Here is a 23384-nt window from a genome sequence, read left to right as displayed (position 1 = left end):
CTTTCCCTGTCCATTTTTGCCATTCTAACTGGTGTAAGGTGGTATCTCAATGTGGTTTTGATTTGGATTTCCCTGATGGCCAATAATGATGAACATTTTTTCATGTGTCTGTTAGCCATTTGTATGTCTTCTTCAGAGAAGTGTCTTTTCATATCTTCTGCCCACTTTTTGACTTGATTATTTGTTTTTTGGGTATTGAGTTTGAGAAGTTCTTTATAGATCTTGGATACCTGTTTATGTATTTTTAAATGAATGATGGTTTCAAATTACTATAGATAGCTTTTACTAAATAGATTTAAAAGTTATTTAAACTCCTATTAAAAAGTCATCCCTGGATGGTTGGCTGGCTCAGTCAGTGGAGGGCACAACTTGATCTCGGGGTTGTGGGTTTGAGCCCCATGTTTGGTGTAGAGATTACTTAAAAAAAATCTTTTTTAAAAAAGTCATTCTTTATAATATATTAGAAATCACAACCTTGGGGGGGCACCTGAGTGGCTCAGTCAGTTGAGTGTCCAACTCTTGATTTCAGCTCAGGTCATTATCTTGAGATCATGGGATCGAGCCCCGGGTCAGGCTCCGTGCTCAGTGTGGAGTCTGCTTGAGATTCTCTCCCTCTGCCCTTCCACTCCACTCGCACTCTCTATCTCTCTGGAAATAAGTAAAATCTTTAAACTATCTCTCCAAAAAGAAATAAATAAAAATCTTAAAAAAAGAAAAAAGAAATCACAGACTTAGAAAATGTTTAAATTTATGATGAAAAGTTTTCAATATCAGTCTGAAAATGTAGAAGTGAGTACACAATGTTTCAGTTGTTTGGGAGCACTTGTTCAAAAAACTTATGAAAGACTCAAAACAGGAACTAGTCTACAACTTTGTGGGGGAGGGTCACTTAAAAGATAGCAGTTTATTGAGAATATGTTTTTGGTACCACAGTTAAAGCTGAATTCCAGATAAAATTAATAGAAGACAGGGTACAATAAACTAGAAGTTTTTCTTTTTTTAAATTTTATTTATTTATTTGACAGAGAGAGACACAGCGAGAGAGGGAACACAAGCAGGGGGAGTGGGAGAGGGAGAAGCAGGCTTCCTGCTGAGCAGGGAGCCCAATGCGGGGCTGGATCCCAGGACCCTGGGATCATGAAGGCAGATGCTTAACGACTGAGCCACCCAGGCACCCCTAGAAACTTTTTCAGTTACAAGCAACAGAAACCCAATTCTTATGACCAGAAAAAAAAAAAAAGGTAAGAACATTGGCCCAAATAAACCAAGACAAACTGATACTTTTAAATAAATCAATCAAGCAACAGAAACCCAATTCTTATGACCAGAAATAAAAAAAAAAAAGGTAAGAACATTGGCCCAAATAAGCCAAGACAAACTGATACTTTTAAATAAATCAGAGATTAAAGTTCTCCAATGACTCTGTGTCTCATTTAGTAAAAGCCAAATTACTTATAATGGCCTCCTGGACCCCACACCCATCTGTGCTTTCTGCCCTCACTAGGGACAGCATTGCTTCTGTCCTCACTACTGGCTATTTCTTTTGCCTACAACTGCTTTTCACGGCTACTGCTACACAACCCCCTTACTCACCTCCATCAGGTTTTTACTCAAATATCAACTTCTCAGTGAGGCCTTCTTCTACAAACCTATTTAAAATGGTCTCCCTGCCCCACCTGCTATTTCCTATCCCTCTTACTGGCTTTATTTTAATCCATAGTACTTATTACCATCTAGAAAATTATATCTATTTGCTTATTTATCAGATTATTGTGTGACTTCTCCCACTACGATGTAAGTTCCATGAAAGCACTGATTTTTGTCTGTTCATAGTTGTTATCTCTAATTAACTTCCGTATTTTTAGAACAATGTCTGCATGCAACAGGTGTTCAATAAATATTTGTTGTATAAATGAAAACATGAATGTATTAAAACGAAGACTTTTGGAATTTTGTTTAAAAACTTGCTCAAGAGCCCATAGTTCTCTAGGAAATAAGTGTCTTAATCTGCAGTAGTGCAGATTAGCATATGGTCTAAAAGGGTCGACTGTTTTTTAATTTTCAAATTCAAAGCATCTGGTTTATCCCTTCATTTTAATTCTCTTATCAGGTCTTTGTCACTTCTCACTTGGTTTACAGCAAGACTTTCCTGTGTCATCTCTCCCCTTTTTTCCCAAGCTGTCCACAACCTTTCAATCTCCCCAAACACGACTTTGTGCACATCAGTTCCCTTTGCTTACTCCTGACAGCTTCGCAGGAAGAATTCAAACTCTAGCAGTTAGCTTTCAAACCTGTCCATAAATTGGCCAAATCCCACTTACAAAACTGATTCCAGTCCTCCCCAGTTTAAACCCTTGACTTCATCACCTCATCACTGCCTCATGAATATGCTGTGCTCACTCCCATCTTGGTTCAAGTTATTCCCTCCATCTGGGAAGCTCTATACTTTTCATCTCTCCAAATCCTTTCCATTTTTTAAAAGTAATCTCCATGCCCAGCATGGGGCTTGAAAACATGACCCCGAGATCAAGGGCCATATGCTCTGCTGACGCAGCCAGCCAGGTGCCCCTCCTTTCCATTTTTTAAGGTGTGGATCACAGTCAACCGCTTTCATAAAGCTTCTCTTATATCACAATTAATCAATTGATGGAGTGTAAAACACTGTGCTAAATGGTCAATTAGTCCTTTCTTGACCTAAGTACTTTCAGATTATGCTAATTACTAAGATGCATTATGAAGCGTACTTTGGTATTGTGAATTATAAATGTACATGTCCCACATCTTCAATCAAATTGTAAATTCTTAGAAGGGTATCTTTCTTTGGAAGAGATAGTCCTATACTTCCACAGGTTTTTGTTTTGTTTGCACATAGCAGGTGCCAAAAAAAAAAATATTTGTTGAATGATTTTTAGCTTCCAAAATTGTGCAATAGGATTTTCTAGATTTAAGTGTGAGAAGGGCTAAGCTGTTAATAGATCCCTGAAAGGACATACTTTCATATTGAACTGAGGATAATAAAATATTGTTTGGACCAACTTGTGAAAAGAATTGTGATTTTTGTATGTAACACAATCCAGAAAATGACTAAATGGTAGAAAAAATGTGAATGAGGGGAGCCTGGGTGGCTCAGGCAGCTAAGTGTTGGACTCTTGATTTTGGCTCAGGTCATGATCTCAATGTCATAAGATCGAGGCCCACAAGGACTCTGCTCAGTCGGGAGTCTGTTGCTCTCTCTCTCCCTCTGCCCCACTGCCCCAAGCTCGTGCTCTCTCTCTAAAATAAATAAATCTTTTTAAAATGTGAATAAGGAAGGTTTCCATTTTGCACTGATCATACAAATCTAATGAGGTAAAAAATATTTAATTGTAAATAAATATTATTTACTAGTTGTTTAGATACACAAATGACATTTTATTATTTAAATATATGACAAACTGATTTTTTTTTTTACTAAGTAACATTTTCCACAAACAATGGGACTTTCTAAGAATTTCTGTGTTAGGAAACATCTATGTTAATATTTTGTTTCCATTTGAACAGTCATCATACAGACATCAGTTTGTATGACATAAACGAGGATAGATGTAGCTTTTGGCCTGTATTATTCCATGAGCCCTTATAGAGCACATCAAAAATATCTGTCTACAACAGAACTATCATATTGTCCACCTAAAAAAGAAATCAAATAGGGTGCACAAAATGATAGGGTATTAGGTAAAAGAATGTAGTCAATTATTGTTTATACATTTCCTACAATGAGTCTCATCTGAAGATGTGTGGTTATTACATCAGTAGAGAACTCTTCTCATCTTCTGTAAAAGAGCATATCTGATTATAGGGGTAGGGAAGTGGCTATAAGTTCTAGTCCCACTCACACTATTAACAGAGCTACTCCACCCCATCTGGAGCCTGCCCGCCGTTGCCCTACTGACACATCAGCTATCCCTTGAAGCAGCTTAGGAGACTATAAAAAAGTCTTTTCTAACTCTCTTTCAGGGCTAGTATAAACCAGGAGCTGAAAAATTGAAATGCCATAAAAGCAAATCAGTATGTGGGCGCATCAGGGGCGCCTGGGTGGTTCAGTCGGTTAAGCGTCCAACTCTTGGTTTCTGCTTAGGTCATGATCTTGGGGTCCTGGGATGGAGCCCCGCATCGGGCTCCCTGCTCAGTGGGGAGCCTGCTTCTCCCTCTCCCTCTGCCCCTCCCCCCACTCATGCTCTCTCTCTAATAAAGTCTTTTAAAAAACGGCAGGTCATGATCCCAGGGTCCTGGGATCGAGCCCCGCATCAGGCTCCCTGCTCCGCAGGAAGCCTGCTTCTCCCTCTCCCACTCCCCCTGCTTGTGTTCCCTGCCTCGCTGTGTCTCTCTCTGTCAAATAAATAAATAAAATCTTTAAAAAATAAAAAAATAAAAAATAAAATAAAAAAGGCAAAAAACAACAAAAAAAAAAACAAAACCCAAAAGATGGCTAGATAGAGGGATGTATAGATATGTGAAAAAAACAGTTAAATGTTAATGGTAAAATTTAAAGAATAGGTACACATGTGTTCTCTATAAAAATAAAAGGTTAATAAGGGAATATTACAAAAAATCTCTATGTCCCTGAATTTCACAAATTATGTGAAGTCAAGTCCTTGAGAGACACTATGGTGGTTTTAAGGTATATCCAACATTCTTTAACTCCCTCTTCAAAAGCGGAGTCTAATTCCCTTCCCTTTGAGTGTAGGCTTAGCTTAGTGTTCTGTTTTAATAAATAGAATACGGCAGAAGTGATGGTGTTTGGCTCCTGAAGCTAGGTCACAAAAGGCATTGTGGTTTCCTCTCTGCCCTCTCTCTTGGATCACTCACTTGGCAGGAAACCAAGTCTTTGGGACACTCAAGCAGTTCTTTGGAAAGGCCCAAGTGGTTGGAAATTGAGGCCTCTTGCCAACAATCAGCAATAAATTGAGATTTCCTGATAACAAGCAGTGAGGAACTACAGCCTCCTGCCAAAAGCCATGTGAGCAAGCCACCTTGCAAGCAGATCCTCCAGCCTTAGTGGAAATTTCATGACTACAAGCCCAGCTGACATCTTGACCCATTAAAGATCCCGAACAACTCAGTGAAGTGCTCCTGAATGCCTCACCCACAGAAACTGTGAGATAATGCTTACTTTTAAGCTATTAAATTCTGAGGTAATTTGCTATGCAGCAATATATAAACATAGTCAACAAATGACCAAAGTTTACTCAAGAAAAATAATTCAACCTGAATAGTCCTGTATCTATTGAGGAAATTGAATTAATAGCTAAAAATCTGCCAACAAAGAAAACTCCAGGCCTGGATGGCTTCACTCTCGAATTGTATCAAACATTTAAGAAAGAAATAATGCCACCTATTAGATTAATTGTTGTTCTTTTCAATGTCATTTTTTTTCTCTGACTGCTTTTTCCGTCTTTGGTTATCAGTTTTACAGTGATGTGATTCCATGTGGTTTTTCCTTTTTTTTTTTTATCTTGTTTGGGATTCGTAAAGACTCTTGAATTTATTTTGATGTTGTAAAATTCTCTGTCATTATCTTTTAAAACACTGCATGTTTAATTTTCTTTCTCTCCTTCTGGGACACCAATTTCCTATGTTAGACCTTACATATCTTCCATGTTTCTTAACTTTTCTTCTGTATTTTCATTGTTTTGTCTCTCTCCACACCATTCTGGATGTTTTCTTCTAACTTGTGCTCATTCACTAACTCTTCAGCTGTGCCTGTTCTGCTGTCAAATTCATCCACCAAGATTCTAATTTCGGTCATGGTAATTTTCAGTTCTAGTATTTCCATATTGTTTATGTAATTTTCAGTTCTTTGTCAAAATTCACATAAGTTTAGTTTGTGTCTGAAAATGCTAATATCTAGAGGTCCTGCAGATATGTTTAAATGGAAGCTTCTGCTTCTGCTGGTATTCATTCATGTCTTTTGGTGTGGCTACTTTTTATTGTATGCCCTACAAGTTACTTGCAAAACTATTTATAGAAATTATTTTGAGGCCTACGGCATTAATTTTTCTATTGCTGCATAACAGTATTACCACAAATTTAGCATCTTAAAACAACAGACATTGATTATCTCATAGGTTCTGTGGGTTATGAGTCCAAACATACCTCCACCGGGTCTTCTGTCCTGGGGTCTCACAAAGCCAAATCAAGGTGTCAGCCTGAGCTGTGATCTCAGCTGAGATTCCACTAGGAAGGGATCCACTTCCAAGCTCACATAGTTGCAGCATGCAGTTCCCTAAAGACTACTGGACCAGGGGCCTACTTTTTGCTGTTGGCTAGAGGCCACCCTAATTGCTTGCCATGTGGCCCTCTCTGAAGTCCTGGTCACAACATAGCAGCTTGCTTCTTTATTTTGTATTTTTTTTTAAGATTTTATTTATTTATCTGACAGAGAGAGAGAGCAGGAGAACACAAGCAGTGGGAGTGGCAGAGGGAGAGGGAGAAGCAGGCCCCCTTCCGAGTAGGGCACCCGATGAGGCCTCGATCCTAGGACCCCAGGATCATGACCCGAGCCAAAAGCAGTCGCTTAACGAACTGAGCCACCCAGGTGCCCCAGCAGCTTGCTTCTTTAAAATCAAGAGAGAGAATTAAAATAATAAAAATAAAATAGGGGCGCCTGGGTCGCTCAGTTGGTTAAGCCTTGGACTCTTGGTTTCAGCTCAGATCAGGATCTGAGGGTTGTGAGATTGAACCCCACATTGGGCTCCATGCTCAGCATGGAGTCTGTTTGGGATCCTTTTTGCTTCTCCCCCTGCTCACACACACACGCACGCTCTCTCTTTCTCTCAAATAAATAGATCTTAAAGAATAAAATAAAATAAAATTAAATTAAATTAGAGAATTCCTTAACAAGATGAGCATTACAATCTGATGTAATGTAATCATGTCACATTATCACGTACATCCCATCATCTTTGTGGTATTCCATTGATTAGAAGCAAATCATTGGGCACCCCCTACACACACACACACACACACAGACACACACAAGAATACCAGGATACAGGGATCATGGGGGGCCACCTTAGAGTCAGTCCACCACACTTAGGATATTAATTTCCTCTTGGCTTCTGCCAAGCACCTGGGAGCTCTAAATATCCTAGATAATCTCATTTCATTTCCTTACTCAATTACCTAAAAATAAATGTGTTTCAACATAATCTAATTTATTAATTTACAGCAAAACAAAGATTTACTTTTTTAGCCTAGAAAAAATAGATGGTACAAAATTTTCCCATTAAATTATATTGAAAATCTATTTTTGGAGATTTCCATGATGAAAAGAAAATTCTATTATTACATAATGGAAATTTATGCCTAAAACATGAGAATCTAGAAATTAGCATAGAATTATAAAACTTTCAAAGCAGTTGATGTTTTGCTAATATCCTCATATGAAACAGTCTCTTAAATGTTGAATATTCCTACTATTATATATTGTATCACTCAAGCCTGCACTGCTAATCTTGAGAAAGAAGAACAAAGCTGCAAGTATCACAATCCTAGATTTCAAGATATACTACAAAGCTATAATAATCAAAACAGTATGGTACTGGTACAAAAATAGACACACAGATAATGGAACAGAATAGAGTCCAGAAATAAATCTAAAATTATGTGCCCAATTAATCTACAATAAAAGAGGCAAAAATATACAATAAGGAAAAGACAGTCTCTTTCATAAATGGTGCTGGGAAGAGGTGCCTGGGTGGTTCAGTCACTTAAGTGTCTGACTCTTGATTTTGGCTCAGATCGTGATCTCAGGATCATAAGATCCAGCCCTGCATCAGGCTCTGCACCAGGTGTGGAGGCTGCTTGGGATTCTCTCTGTCCCTCTGTCCCTCCTCTCTCTTTCTCTCTCTCTCTCTCTCTCTCTCAAAAAGAAAGAAAGAAAGGGCTCATATTTAAAAATAATAATAAAAAATAAATGGTGCTGGGAAAACTGGACAGCTACATGCAAAAGAATAAAACCAGACTCTTTCTTACACCATACACAAACATAAATTAAAAATGGATTAAAGACCTAAATGTGAGACTTGAAACCATGAAACCCCCAGAAGAAAACAGGCAGTAATCTCTTTGACATTGGCCTTAGCAACATTTTTCCAGATATATCTCCTCCAGGCAAAGGAAACAAAAGCAAAAATTAACTACTAGGACTACACCAAAATAAAAAGCTTTTGCACAGCAAAGAGAAACATCAACAAAACAGAAAGGCAAACTACTGAATGGGAGACAATATTTGCAAATGATATATCCAATAAGGGGTTAATATCCAACATGTATAAAGAACTTACACAATTCAACACCAAAGAAACAGTCCAATTTTAAAAAGGGGCAGAAAAAAAAATGGGCAGAGGACCTGAATAGACATTTTTCCAAAGAAGACATAGATGGCTAAGAGACACATGAAAAGATGCTGAACATCACTAATCATCAGGGAAATGCAAATCAAAACCACAGTGAGATGCCACTTTACACCTGTCAGAATGGCTAGTAACAAAAAGACAAGAAATGATAAGTGTTGGCAAGGATGTGGGGAAAAAGGTGGGAATGTAAATTGATGCAGCCACCATGGACAACAGTATGAAGGTTCACTAAAAAAAAAAAAATGTAGGGCGCCTGGGTGGCTCAGTTGGTTAAGCGACTGCCTTCGGCTCAGGTCATAGTCCTGGAGTCCCAGGATCGAGTCCCGCATCGGGCTCCCTGCTCGGCGGGGAGCCTGCTTCTCCCTCTGACCCTCCCCCCTCTCATGTGCTCTCTCTCTCTCATTCTCTCTGTCTCAAATAAATAAATAAAATCTTTAAAAAAAAAAAAAATGTAAATACTACATGATCCAGTAATTCCACTATGGGTTATTTACCGAAAGAAAACAAAAACACTGATTCAAAAAGATATATGCACCCCTATGTTTATTGCAGCATTATGTATAATAGCCAAGATACGGAAGCAAGCTACGTGTCTATCATAGATGAATAAAGAAGATATGATGTGTACACACACACACAGGAATATTACTCAGCCACAAAAAGGAATGGTAGCTTGCCATCTGCAAAAACATGGTTGGGCCTAGAGGACATTAGGCTAAGTGAAGTAAGTCAGGGAAAGACATAAACCATATGATTTCACTTATATGTGTAGTCTGAAAAATAAAACAAAGCAGAAACAGACCCATAAATATAGAGAATAAACCCATGGTTGCCAGAGGAGTGTGGGGTGGAGGGAAGGGAAAATGGGTGAAGAGGAGTGGGAGATATAGGCTTCCAGTTATGGAGTGAGTAAGTCACAGGAGGAGAGGTACAGTATAGGGAATACAGTCAACAGTATTGTAACAGCCTTCCGTGGTGACGGATGGGAGTTACACCTGTGGTGAACTTAGCCTGATGCATAAACATGTAACATATAAACTTGTCCAGCCACTATGCTGTACACCTGAAACTAATGTAACACGGTGTCAACTAAACTTCAAGTAAAGAACAAAAAGAAAGAAGAACAACAACAATAAAAAATGGGGCATGTGTGTGGCTCAGTCGGTTAAGCATCTGACTCTTGATCTCAGCTCAGATCTCGATTTCAGGGTTGTGAGTTGAAGCCCCACGTTGGGCTCCATGCTGGCTGTAGAGTCTACTTAAAAAAATAAAAGATTGCATTGCTAAATAGAAATAACATACTGACTAAACCAGCATACTGGAATTATAGTCTGTGATGCTGATACAAATTTAAAATATTTGAAGAATGTTATTTCATTTTAAAAAGGAAAATCTGAAATTCATAAAAACTTGTGCAATAGATACTGCATCCCTATCTTTAAAATACTGATTTTAAAGCACCTGAGTGGCTCAGTTGGTCGAGCAGCCAGCCAACTCTTGGTTTTGGCTCAGGGCATGATCTCAGGGTCCTGGGATTACCCGTGTCAGGCTCCACACTCAGCAGTGAGTCTGTGGATTCTTTCTCTGCCCCTCTTCTGCTCATGCTCTCTCTCAAATAAATATTTTTTTTTTAAGATTCTATTTATTTATTTGACAGAGAGAGACACAACGAGAGAGGGAACACAAACAGGGGGAGCAGGAGAGGGAGAAGCAGGCTTCCCGCGGAGCAGGGAGCCTGATGTAGGGCTCGATCCCACGACCCTGGGATCACGACCTGAGCCGAAGGCAGACGCCTAATGACTGAGCCATCCAGGCGCCCTCAAATAAATAAATAAATCTAAAAAAAAAATATTGACTTGGGAGTAGGACATTATATACATTTTGGAATCTCTTATTCTTTTTTTTTTTTTTAAGATACTTATTTGTCAGAGAGAGAGAGAGCGCACACACAAGCAGGGAGAGCGGCAGGCAGAAGGAGAAGCAGACTCCCTGCTGAGCAATGAGCCAGATGCAGGGCTCAATCCCAGGACCCTGGGATCATGACCTGAGCTGAAGGCAGATGCTTAACTGAGCCACCCAGGCGTCCCGGAACCTTTTATTATTATGTGAATAAAGTATCAGGTTTATTCTTAAGATTTGTAACTATGAGACATGCTTTTGAGGTAAGCATCTAAGAAAGTAAAATATATGACTACTCTCTCTGGGAATAAATTTAAAAATATAATCTACCTATCACCCACCTTTGGTAGAGACACTAATTGCACCTACCTCAATCCTGTCCTCCTTTTTTTCTCCAATTTTTCCCAGGCATATGGTCATCCGGAATAAAGGCTTTATTTTTCATCTTTCCTCGCAGTTAGGTGGAGGGACCGTGACTAAGTCTTGGCCAAAGAAAGTTAAGTGAGGGTGCAACCTTTTCATTCACTGCCCTCTCCCTTGCCGACTAGCGTTGATGCGAGGGAAAAGGCTTGAACAGCAATCTTGGAATGTGAGATAGAAGCCAAGTGCGGAGGTTGCTAGAGCACACAGCAGCCTTGGGATACTTACCTCTGAAATTCTTTTAGGTGAGAGGGAAAAAACTTTCTTTTTTTAAAGCCACTGGTATTTGGGGTTTTAGTTTTATGCTTTAACCTTAACCGATACACGTTTCAGTTGTTGGCATATTACTCCTTTATTAGAAATTGTAAATGAGAAATTATTTCAACACCTGAAGACCAAACTATAACAGAAGATTCCATAGGTTCAAGATTGTGAGACATTCTGGAAAGAGTTTTCTGTAAAGTGTATCCTTTCCGTGGCATGGTAACATCATTCTTCTTTAAAAAAGTTACCGGGCAGACATCATTTCCACCATCACCTATATAAACAATTCGTGTATAATTCACTCCCTTTTGTAACTGTTTATCTACAAATTCTACCAAAACTACATTTTTGCAAAGATTTTTTGGGCACCTGTTGCAAGAATGAGCATGATAATTTTCCACAGTGAGATGACCATTGCTATCAAAAGCTGCTGGATTTGTAAACACTTTATCAAACACATCACGAAAACTGGTAGCTTCTAAAACCCAATCTATGAAGACTGAATTTGAATCTGAAATAATGATGCAGTCAAATTTATCCTTGTTCTTTCTTATAAAGTTCAAAAGTTCCACCATCCCCAGAGTGAAAGGCATTGATGTCACTGCTCTTTTCATTTCATCTTCTCTTACACCTTCATCTCCCAAATATTTAAAGACTCTGCCCATAAATTCTGTCCAAAATCCTTTTTCATAAGAATCTTGTAGTTCAATAGGAAGCTTTTTCTCTGGAGCACACTGTACAATCCAGGTGTCACTATTATCATCTATGATTGTATTGTCAAAGTCAAAAACAAGCAAAATTTTCATGGTTCCAAAAGCAAATGTGGGTTACCCTGAAAAAGAAGAAATATTGTTTCCTAAACACACTGTTTCGCATGTCTAGCTATTATACTTACTTAACAAACATTACTGAGTGTTAATCTGCTAAAACAAAGGGTTAATATAAAAAAATTAAAATGATTAAGCATTTAAGACTATCATTTAAGCACTTTTTCCTAAGAAGCAAAGTCCATTTTGAGTATTTTAAGTAAATGGAAACAAAATATCTAAAAGGATATTCACAGTATTTTTGTGTTCCGGTGGGGATGACTCTGTGAGCACTCAGAATTAAACTACAGAGTAAGCCAATGAGAGGAGTAATGAAATAATTATTCTCTTACAATCTAATTTAGAAAATTTATTTAAAAAAGACAGAAAAAAGTAGGCTAATCACTCTTATTGTTAAAATTATCAATCACAAATTAGTTTAAAATATTTACAATAATCCACATATAAAATAACAAGTCACGTATAATATAAATCCTCTGTATACTGACCTAAATTCTGACCAAATTTAACACTATGACATCTCGCAAAATTTGAGTAATTTTCCTAAAAAAGTTATTTAGCTTGAAATCATTAATGCCAGTGTTATAACTAAATGGTTGCTTGATGCTACACTTGAAATCCTAAACAAATTACTTAAAGTTCAGAGTCAATTCTATTCTTCTAGACTAGAAGTAACTTTTGTTAACAATTTTCACATTTATTTATATTTTCTTTAGACAGTTTAGCTCTGGAATACCAAATAATCTAGGTATGTGTGAAAAATCACATTGCTTATGATATGACAATTACTTAATTCTTTGTTTTCATTAAATGATAATGAAGGTCATTAATTATAAATCTCAAGAAAAGGAAAAACTGGTCAACAGATGGTATGGATAAAAATTATGTAAAAAAGACAGTTATAAAGAATACCCAAGAGAAGCTACAATTACTGTGTATAAACAACAAAAAAATCTTTTTTTAAAGAGTAACTAATACTTTTAAAGATATCACAATACACCAGGCACTAGGCTAAGAACTTTACAATCTCATTATCTCACTGAACTTCATAACCCTATTAAGTAGAAATTACTATCCTCATCTTAAAGATATATAAACTGAAGCTTAAGTATTAGTTAAGTTAGTTAAGTTTTAGTTAAGTGGAAGAGCTGAAATTTGGACTCAGGTCCACTTTACTCCAAAGTTCATGCTTCAAGTACCGTATTCTAGTGCCTAAAAAATAGAATATTTAAAGCTTATTAATCAGTTTATTTTCTAAGTTTATTTATTTACTTTTTTGGAATCTCTACACCCAATATGGGGCTCAAACTTACAACCCCAAGATCAAGAGTCACATGGTCCTCCAAATGAGCCAGCCAGGTGCCCCACTTATTAATCAGTTTAAAAATAAATACTAGGTAGGTCATTTTGACAAAAAGATGTTTATTATATGAAAACATTCATTAGTCCCAAAGTACACACTAACCATAATACCACATCTACGACCTACTTATAACCATTCTGAGGTTTTAACAACAAATCCTAAAAAGAAAGTGAAGAACCTCACCAAAAAGAAAAAGAAGATATCAATTAGAAATGGAAAACATGGCATTTAACCACATATATTCTCTGGTTTAGCCAGGAGGTGAATAGATATCCAGCAGGTGAAAGTGAGAATAGAGCTTATTAACTCATACAAGAGTAAGTATTCTATGTCTCTCAATTTAGAATATCTGGAGAATAACTAACCTAGAAGGGTAGCTCTTGTTGTGTGAATTTAGACAGTATATAATATTGTGATACTCTGGATCCTTGTATCTCTAAGTATCTAATCCAGGTGTCTATGACTGGCTCCCAGAGATTTAAGTTCAGAATTCACTGTCATACAAACAATGTAACAAATAGCAATAAGGCATAGTTGGCAAACACATTAGTACTACACTCTAGGCACACTTTAAATTAAACATGCTTGGGGCACCTGGGTGGCTCAGTCGTTAAGCATCTGCCTTCGGCTCAGGTCATGATCCCGGGGTCCTGGGATGGAGCCCCGCATCGGGCTCCTTGCTTGGTGGGAAGCCTGCTTCTCCCTCTTCCACTCCCCCTCCTTGTGTTCCTGCTCTCGCTATCTCTCTCTCTCTCTCTCTGTTTAATTAATTAATTAGTTAATTAATTTAAAAAATCTTGAAAAAAAATAAACATGCTTTTCAAGATTCTGTATTTATACATTTTTTTTTAAAGTTTTTCAAATGTAACTCATTGGTTGAAAACTGTCTCAAACCTAGATTTAATGAGCCACAAGTTATCCAAATTCCTGAACTATTAACCTCAAAATAATAAGATATATCATAAGCCTGAAGTTAACATAGTTCTGCTGTTGACTATTAATTTCTAACTGAAAGTGTACTTTTCCTTTTTTTTTTTTAAAGATTTTATTTATTTGACAGAGAGAGAGACAGTGAGAGAGGGAACACAAGCAGGGGGAGTGGGAGAGAGAGAGGGAGAAGCAGGCTCTCTGCCGAGCAGGGAGCCCGATGCGGGGCTCAATCCCAGGACCCTGGGATCATGACCTGAGCCGAAGGCAGACGTTTAATGACTGAGCCACCCAGGCACCCCTGAAAGTGTACTCTTCTTAATTTCAGATCTTTTTCTATTAGTTTTTTTGTCACCACTCAACATAAACCTTTATTAAAAAATACTTACCCAACTTAATATTTCCAAGACAATTATTTTTACTTCAGAATAGGGTTTAGGTTAAATAGTCATGATAATCTTCAGTTTTAAACACCAGCCAGTTTTTAACCAACATTACTCCTACTCTATATGCAGGGAACAAAGTCTTCTGGTTTGGAGCAAAGAAAACGGAGACTTCTTAACTCCTAAATTTAATAAAAGTATTTAAGATATTTTAAAATTAATGTTTTCTAATTACGTTGTTTTCTCTTAGGCACGTATTGGCAATGGGAGACACAAAATCTTAATTAAACAGAGGTCTTAATTATAAAACAGGGTATGTTATAGGAATCTACCATTTTATCCAGTGGATAAAATCACAAGTGTTAGGCTGATTATGTTGAGATTTCCAGATTCCATTTTTTATTTTTACTTGTTAAATAAGAGACAAGTACTATATTCTGTTGTCAATAAATTTTCAAAGATTAGTGCTATATTTTTTTTAAAAAGGTCTCCAAAACTTAAGGATGTGCACAAAACTTTAGTTTTAAGAATGTTAATCTATTTTGTATCCAATTTGTTAAAATTCCAAAAGCAGTTATTAACTATTCTCTCCAAAAGCATGAGCAGTATATATTTGGTATCTCTGCAATGTTTCCAGTATTAACAATAGCCTATGTGTTTTTTACAATAATGAAAATTGGAAACTACATAGACATCCAAGGATTGAGGACTGATTAAATAAGATATGTATGTGATAGCCGGATAATGGAATATTTATTTAGCCAGTAAAAGCTAAGATGTTTAGTACAAATTAAATAAGTCACTAAACAGTGTGTACCGTATAATCTCATTTTTGTTTTAAAAAAAAAATCTATGTGTACAGTGGTAGGATCATGGGTGCTTCAATTGCAGTGCGTTCTTTTTCTACACTGATTTTATAATAATTTTTCCCCAGAATAATTTAAACTCTGTTCCAGATCAAAATGCAAATGCTACCTTAATTTCACAACAAAATAAAACACAGGAGTGGAGTCAGAGAAATAAATAACTAACTCTAGATAGACTTAGTTGTAAACGTCCATGGGTTAGGTGAACCAGGTATTGGAAGTTGACTGATATCGGGCTATCATGTCAAACTGGCAAGTTATTGACATCGAATTTTAATGATTCAATACTTTCTATAACCTATTTAGTTAAAATTCCAGAGAATTTTTGTTGGGAGGTAATTCTCCATGGGTCTCTATTGGTTCTACATGCCTTTTAAGCAAAACACTCACTGCACTATGCTCTGGGCTATTGTCTCAAAAATGTATGTATAGTGAAAAGCCTTGAAAGGCATGTTTATTGTTAAGTATAATAAATATTATGGTTCCCTAAGCTCAGGCTTCCTGTCCTGTAATGCAACACACTCCACCTGCAGGTGACTTCTGGTCCTCTTTGCATCACCCTGTGGGAAGTGGGGCAAAACTGCTGATATTCGGGCTACGGTTACTGCTGTACGTAATTCATCTCTGCCTAGGGGTCTGTGTCTTCTACAAAACTCTGGCAGACTGCTGTTAGCGTGCAAGTGGGATAAAAATCTCTGACCCTTCCCAGCTCTTGACATTTTTTAAAACTATGCTTTCAAAAAAAACCCACCAATGCTATATGTGCAAAAGCTAATTTCTGTCAACAAATATTAATCCCTTCATACTTACCAGCATTATTACGGTGGAACATCTGATAGAAAACCTGAAGAAAAACAGTACAACTATGTGTTAGAACTTTAGTGATTAAAAATCTTACCTCCTTTCATTTGAGCGACTCTAGTTTGGTGCCTAATGTGTAGGTGTCCTAGCCAACTAGCTTATAATGAAATCATCTGTACCCCGATGTGTCAGAAAAGGATCTTCTGAAACCAAGCCTGCATCCACTCTCAACAGATTTTTGTGTCCTTCGTGGTCTGACTGGTCCCACAGATACATTCAATTTTACTATACTGTATTTACCAAGCAATTTAAAATGTCTTAAAGGTCCTAACATGAATGTTCTGGGACAATATCCAAGTTCCCTCTCTTGCTGTGTCTCTCTCTGTCAAATAAATAAATAAAATCTTTAAAAAATAATAATAATAAGGTTCATCTAGCCTGGATCATGGCTTAGAAACCAAAGTATTTAAAAACAGATTTTCTGTCCATTAATCTCCGGGTTTCAATGGAAGGGAGGCCTCCGCCCTCCACCTTCCACCCGCGAGGAGGTCTGTGGGCCGCACACAGCAAGCCCAGGCCTCGCTCTCCCACACACCTGCAGGGTCCGCCCTGAACGGAGGCGCAGGCACCTCGCTGGGGGTCATCCCCTGTGAGGAGCGCGTTGGATGAGGATGGGAGCACCGGGCCGGGCCGGGCCGGGTCCCCAGGGCTCCTCACTGACCCAGACCAGGCGTCAGCAGCTGTCCTGGCCTCCGTGCGGCTCCCGCGTACTCTGCACTCCGACCTCGCTCCTCTGCCTGTCAGTGAGGGTAACCCAGCATGCACGCTGGGCCACGACTTCCCGCGCAGGCGCAGTCCCGGTTTCCCAGCCCTACGGCCCCTTGCAGCGCGTTCAACGTTCCTTGGCGGCGGCGGCCGTCACTTCCCGCGGCGTTGCTAAGCAACCGAGCCGTTTGGCAAACATTCGGCCAGCTGGAGTCCTACTCGCCCAGCGTCGGAGTCGCCTTTCCAAGTCACAGAGTGCCAAGGGCACCCCGTCAGAGATGCTGGTGCGGTTTGGTAGGCGCTGTGGACGGGCGAAGGAAGGCACAGGTGAGCTAAACTGGCCTATCTAGGCACAGGGATTGTTTCTGGCCTCCAGGCATAGGGTGAGAGGCAAGGGTGGCAAATGAGAGTTTTGGTTACTTTTTGAAAAGGGCTCCACCAACTCGAAAGCAGCCCCATGGGCATTGTTGGGCTCTGTGTAAATGGACAGTTTTGCCTTCAGGTAAATGGGTAGGTGGGGAAAAGTTTACACATATACGAGCGGAGAAAAGGTAAGTCAGAGACTCCCAGTTGACCAGTTGGTCTGATCCTCAAGCTGTGCAGTTGCAGCTCCAAGAGTCTGGTGTTTGCTGAATTCCCTTAAGCTTTTGTTATTCATTGAGTGAATTGGTATATCTTTTGGAAATATCAATGACCTCATTACAGTCTTGGCTGTGCTGTGAACCTACTGAGTGCTCTTAGGAAAGTCTCTAATGGAAATGTCTCAATTTCTTCATCTCTAGAGTGAAGGAGTGTAAGAAATAATGCTACTTAGGTATTGTAATCTAGCTGACCTGTTATAAAAATCTGATTTCTGAATAGAAGTAGCCTAGGGGGACATCTAAAGAACTCTTTAGCAATTCCAATGATTTTATTTTCTTAAGTCTGTAAATTCCCAATTAATGTTGTCATGGTGACCACTTGAACCTTGGGAGTTTGGACTTTCGTCATGTCATTGCCTGAATTTCTGTAGCAGTAGAGCCTCTTTATGCCAGATGCAGAGTGAGGGCCAGCCATTGTCTCACCAGTGGACACTACTGGGTATTTCTGCAGTGAAGGGCCATAAGTAGCAGCAGAAGGTCCTGACTGGTTGGAGAGAGACAGTACCCATGTGACATGTATTGAAAAAACACAATTACTCTCACATACTCATTGTCTTATATACACAGTACTACAGTAAAAGACTTTTATCTGATAGATGTTAAATAATGTTTTGTGTCATTCGGTCCAAAAGTTACCATCTGAGGGGTATCTGACTGGCTCAGTCGGTAGAGCATGTGACTCTTGATCTCCAGGTCGTGAGTGTGAGCCGCATATTGGGTGTGGAGATTACAAATAAATAAACTTAAAAAAAAGTTACCATCTGAGCCTCACTGCTAAATTATTATCTCCAGGGCGCCTGGGTGGCTCAGTCGTTAAGCAACTGCCTTCGGCTCAGGTCATGGTCCCAGGGTCCTGGGATCGAGTCCCACATCAGGCTCCCTGCTCCGCGGGAAGCCTTCTTCTCCCTCTCCCACTCCCCTCTGCTTGTGTTCCCTCTCTCACTGTGTCTCTCTCTGTCAAATAAATAAATAAAATCTTAAAAAAAAAATAAATTATCTCCATTTAGAAGAGGGTGAAGTAGGAGAGGGGTTCAGATAGGTAGACCGCTATCTGTAAAACAACTATCTAAAGATTTAGTGGGGTGACATCAGCCAGAAAGGTGGGATAAGAATCTCCAAAAGTCCTCCTCTCTAATAAATCAAAAAGAACACTGACAAAAAAATTGTCAGAACCAACTTTTTTTTGAGAACTCAGGAACTTAACCAAAGGCTTGCAACAACCAGGCGTGTTTATCAGGAAAAATAGCTGAATCTTGGTAACAACAATAAGTTTTTTGGCATTTTAACTTGCTCTAATCCCATACTTTTCTCCTAGCCCCATGGAAGTCTAGAAAACCACTGCAACCACAGTGAAATCCAGTGGCTTAGTAACCTGTGGAGGGGGCAGAACAGGATTGGATCCTCCCCAAAGCCTCCCCGCCTTTTTTTAGATAACTGTTATTTGACCTGTCTCACAGTTCCCCTGGAAAATCCCACTCACAGGGCTTGACTTTATTTGACCTGACTCAGAGCTTACTGGGTATGTTTGTTAAAACGATCAGTAGCAATTTTTTTTTTTAAGATTTTATTTATTTATTTGACAGAGAGAGAGAGAACAAGCAGGGGGAGTGGCAAGCAGAGAGAGAGGGAGAAGCAGGTTCCTGCTAAGCAAGGAGCCCATGCAGGGCTCTATCCCAGGACCCTGGGACCATGACCTGGGCCGAAGGCAGCCGATTAACCAACTGAGCCACCCAGGCACCCCAAAAACTTTAACATCACAGCTATCTGACATAGTGATAACTGTTGGGTATAAACAACAAACTAACCAAAAAACTTAAGAATACCTGGGAAATGAGATGTCCATAAGGGGCAGAAGCTCCCTACTTATTCCTGGGAATCCAGAAGGACAAATGCATGCATAGTGCTATGCACATGCCCAGGAAATACCTGAGAATGAAGCTTTCACCTCTGGCTGAATTTGAGGCTCTCTGTGAGAAAAAAAGTAAAGGCTAAGACAGAGTTGTAAACTATCTGCCTGAGAGTCGAAGTCATGCTCCACCATTCACAGAGAGTTTCTTGGCAAAGTCTGGGAAACTTATTTAAGAAAATTAAATTTAAGGAAACTCTATCCAGTTATTAGCTGACAACTAAACTAACCAAGCTGAGATTCCAATAGCCACATACAACAAAGAATACAGACTTTACAGGCTTAGTTCAGGAAAATCACTAAACAAACAACAAAAACAAAAAACAAACAAAAAAAAACCCTGGGTGTGGGGGGAATCTAACATCTAGACTTGCCACATATTACTTAAAATGACAAGGCATGCAAAGAAATAAGAAAGTATGTCCCAAACAGGACAAAAGTTTTAATAGGAACTGTTCCTGAGGAAGCCAGATGTTAGACTTCCTAAACAATTTTCTTGTGTAAATTTATAGCTATTGTAAGTATGTTCAAAGAACTAAATGTCAAAGGAACTACAGGAAAATATTAAGAATGCCGTCTCACAGAATAGACCATACCAATAAAGATACAGAAATTATAAACAGAAACTAAATAGAAATTTTGGAGTTGAAAAGCACAATAGTTTAAATGAAAAACTCACTAAAGGGTCTCAATAGCAGATTTGAGCTTGCAGAAGAAAAATTCCATGAATTTGAACATATGTTGATTGAGAGTGTCCAGTCTAAGGGGTAGGAAGAAAAAAAGAATGAATAAAAATGAGCAGATCCTCAGAGAAATGTAGGACACCAACAAGTATACCAACATGCATGCAGTTTGAGTCTTAGAAGGAGAAGAGGAGAGAAAGGGGTAGAAGAAAGTATTTGAAGAAATAATGACTGTAAACTTCACAAATTTGATGAAAAACATTACTCTACATATTAAAGAGCTCATTGATCCTCTAAATAGAATAAACTCAAACAGATCCAGCACCAGACATAGCTTGATCAAACTGTCAAAAGACAAAAACAAGAGCAGAATATATATTCCTCTCAAATGCACATGGAACTTTTTTCAGGATAGACCATATGATAGGCCATAAAACAAGCCTTTATACATTTAAAAGGATAGAAATCATACAAAATATATTATCCAGACACAGTGGAATGACATTAGAAATCAATAATAGAAATTTGGGGAATTCACAAATATGAAGAAATTAAATGCTTTTAGATTTTAAAAAATGGGTCAAAGAAGAAACCATGCAAATCAAAACCACAGTAAATGGTGACTGTATGGTAACTAACATAACATAATAAAAAGATGGTGGCTGTTAGAATGGCTATTATCAAAAAGATAAGAAATAACAAATGTTGGTGAGGATGTGGAGAAAAGGGAAGCCTTGTGCTCTCTTGTTGGAAATGTAAATTGGTGCAGCCGTTATTGAAAACAGTATGGAGGTTCCTCAAAAAATTACAAATGGGGCGCCTGGGTGGTTCAGTTGTTAAGCGTCTGCCTTCGGCTCAGGTCATGATCCCAGGGTCCTGGGATCGAGCCCTGCATCGGGCTCCCTGCTCAGCGGGAAGCCTGCTTCTCCCTCTCACACTCCCCCTGCTTGTGTTCCCTCTCTCGCTGTGTCTCTCTCAGATAAATAAATAAAATCTTTTAAAAAATTACAAATAGAATTACCATATGATCCAGGAGTTCCACTTCTTGGTACTTACCCAAAGAAAATGAGGACACTAATTCAGAGAGATATCTGCATCTCCATGTGCATTGCAGTATTATTTATACAAGTCAGGATATGGAAACAACCTAAGTGTCTATTGATGGGTGAATAGGTAAAGAAAATATGGTTTATATGTACAAAAATATTATTTAGACACAGAAAAGAATAAAATCTTGCCATTTGCAGTAACATGGACTTTGAGGGCAATAAATCAGACAGAGAAAGACAAATACTGTATGATGTCACTTATATATGAGAAACATAAAAAACAAACAAAAAACTCCACAAACCCCCCCCCAAAAACCAAGCTCATAGATAACAGAGAGCAGATTGGTGGTTGCCAGAGGCAGGAGGTGGGCAGTGGGAGAAATGGTGAAGGAGGTTAAAAGGTACAAATTTGCAGTTATAAAATAAGTCCTGGGGATGTAATGTACAGCATGGTGACTATAGTTAATAATACTATATTGCATAATTGAAACTTGCTAAGGGAGTAGATCTTAAAAGTTGTCACAAGAAAAAGATATCAATATGCTTAACAATATGTTAATCAAAACGTAGATGGTTTAACCTAGTAGCCTTTGTTTAGTTAGCCTTTAATTGCAAGTAGCACAAATCAAGTTGAGACAGTTTAGGCAAAACAAAGGAAATTTGTTACAAGGATGTATTTGTCAGGACTCTTTGGTTACAAGTGACTAATCGAACTCATAATAGTTAAAACAAAAGGGGACTATTTGGGCTCACATAGCTGGGAATTTAGATATAATTTGATCCAGGACACTATTCTACTTCCCAGCTTTGTGTAGTAGCTTTATTGTGTAGGCGGATACTTGGTATGTGATAGGCAAGATGGTACCTATGGTTCTAAACTCACACTTTACTTTAGCAACCAATTTCTCAATCCCATCAACCTTAATTCAAACCCCAAGGAGACTCTAATTGATCCTGGCAGCTTTTCTCTCAGTATCTTTATCTCTTTCTGAAGTCATGTGATTTCTTGCTCCTGCTTTTCTCTGTATGCCTGTTTCATTCCTCTTATAATAAAAATAGTAAACATAATAATAGCTAATATATATTGAGAACATATTGTGTGCCACACCCTATTCTAAATTTTTTACATATATAACTTAATTTAATTCTCACACCAACCACATAAAATAGGTCCTATTAATATCTCCATTTTGCAATTAAGGAATTAGAGAGTTAAATAATTTTGTCTAGATTTACATAGTTCATATGTGGTATGTTCATTTAGGATGCTTTTTAATTCATGTATAGAATACCCAGCTCAATCATATTTAAAAATAAGGAAATTTATTTGCTCCTGAAACAGGAACTCCAGGCTTCAGGTCTGATTGATTTGGCATCATAATGAGATCCTCATTGCCCCACGTTCCTCCTTTGTTTTTCCTTTGTGGTTCACAGTAATAGCTTCATTGTAAGGCTACTTCCTTTTGTGGCCATAGGATGGTTGCCTATCTGTTCTTCATGCTTCCTTGTTCATATCTAGTTTAAGAGTCACTCTCAAATGTCTCTCCCAGAAGAACAAGAAAGAACTTTTCTAAAAGTCTCAAATAAATCTCTTTTCCTTTTGTTTTCTTATTACAGAAATAATTATTGGCAAAGGAGATGCAAGTATTCTTAAACTAATGAGGCCCACCCTGAGACTGTAGTTAGTTCTCCAAATTACATTGTTGCTACTCAATTAGGAAGGGGTTGAATAGAATCAATGATGATGTCTACAACTTCTAAAGATGAACATCCCCCAAATTATCCATTTATAGACTGCTACTTGGTCAATTTTGAAAAAATGGGGTTTTTTTTAAAAAAAAAAAAAAAAAAAAAAGAAAAAATGGGGTTTTTTAAAAAAAGATTTTTTATTTGACACAGAGAGAGAGAGATCACAAACGGGGCGGGGGGGGGGGGCGGCGGCGGGCAGAGGGAGAGGGAGAAGCAGGCTCCTGGTCGAGCAGGGAGGCTGATGCAGGGCTCGATCCCAGGACCCTGGGCTCATGACCTGAGCCAAAGGCAGACGCTTAACCGACTGAGCCACCCAGGAGCCCCTGAAAAAAAAGTTTTAATAACAACATTTGTTTAAAACAACAATGTTTAATAATGATGTTTTAATAACCAGAAGGTATTATTGATCTCAACTTTAAAGATGTTGATACTGAGTCTCCAA

General features: G+C 38.4%; 2 protein-coding genes across 7 annotated transcripts in view; one reads left to right on the top strand and one right to left on the bottom strand.

The window, feature by feature from the left end:
• Positions 1-11051: 11051 nt before the first annotated feature.
• On the bottom strand, positions 11052-17022 carry PHOSPHO2 (phosphatase, orphan 2). 6 transcript variants are annotated; one of them, XM_078070963.1, is made up of 4 exons: positions 16745-17022; positions 16159-16192; positions 14489-14664; positions 11052-11814 (listed from the first exon to the last, which is right to left on the bottom strand). In XM_078070963.1, the coding sequence occupies exon 4, from the start codon at positions 11786-11788 to the stop codon at positions 11063-11065; it is 726 nt and encodes a 241-aa protein (XP_077927089.1). In that variant the 5' UTR covers positions 11789-11814; positions 14489-14664; positions 16159-16192; positions 16745-17022; the 3' UTR covers positions 11052-11062. The 6 variants fall into 6 exon arrangements, with proteins under 6 accessions (XP_077927089.1, XP_035927888.1, XP_035927891.1 ...); XM_036071995.2 differs by lacking the exon at positions 14489-14664 and having other exon boundaries at positions 16745-17021; XM_036071998.2 differs by lacking the exon at positions 14489-14664 and having other exon boundaries at positions 16871-17012.
• CFAP210 (cilia and flagella associated protein 210) overlaps positions 16821-23384 on the top strand; it is a 33657-nt gene continuing 27093 nt past the window's right edge. The window contains exon 1 of the mRNA XM_036071994.2: positions 16821-17241. Within this exon, the coding sequence (XP_035927887.2) occupies positions 16821-17241 (421 nt within the window). The remainder of the gene's footprint in view (positions 17242-23384) is intronic.

The sequence above is a fragment of the Halichoerus grypus genome, chromosome 4 (genome assembly GCF_964656455.1).
Source record: "Halichoerus grypus chromosome 4, mHalGry1.hap1.1, whole genome shotgun sequence".
NCBI lineage: Eukaryota > Metazoa > Chordata > Mammalia > Carnivora > Phocidae > Halichoerus > Halichoerus grypus.
This window is presented reverse-complemented; position numbering and strand designations above follow the sequence as displayed.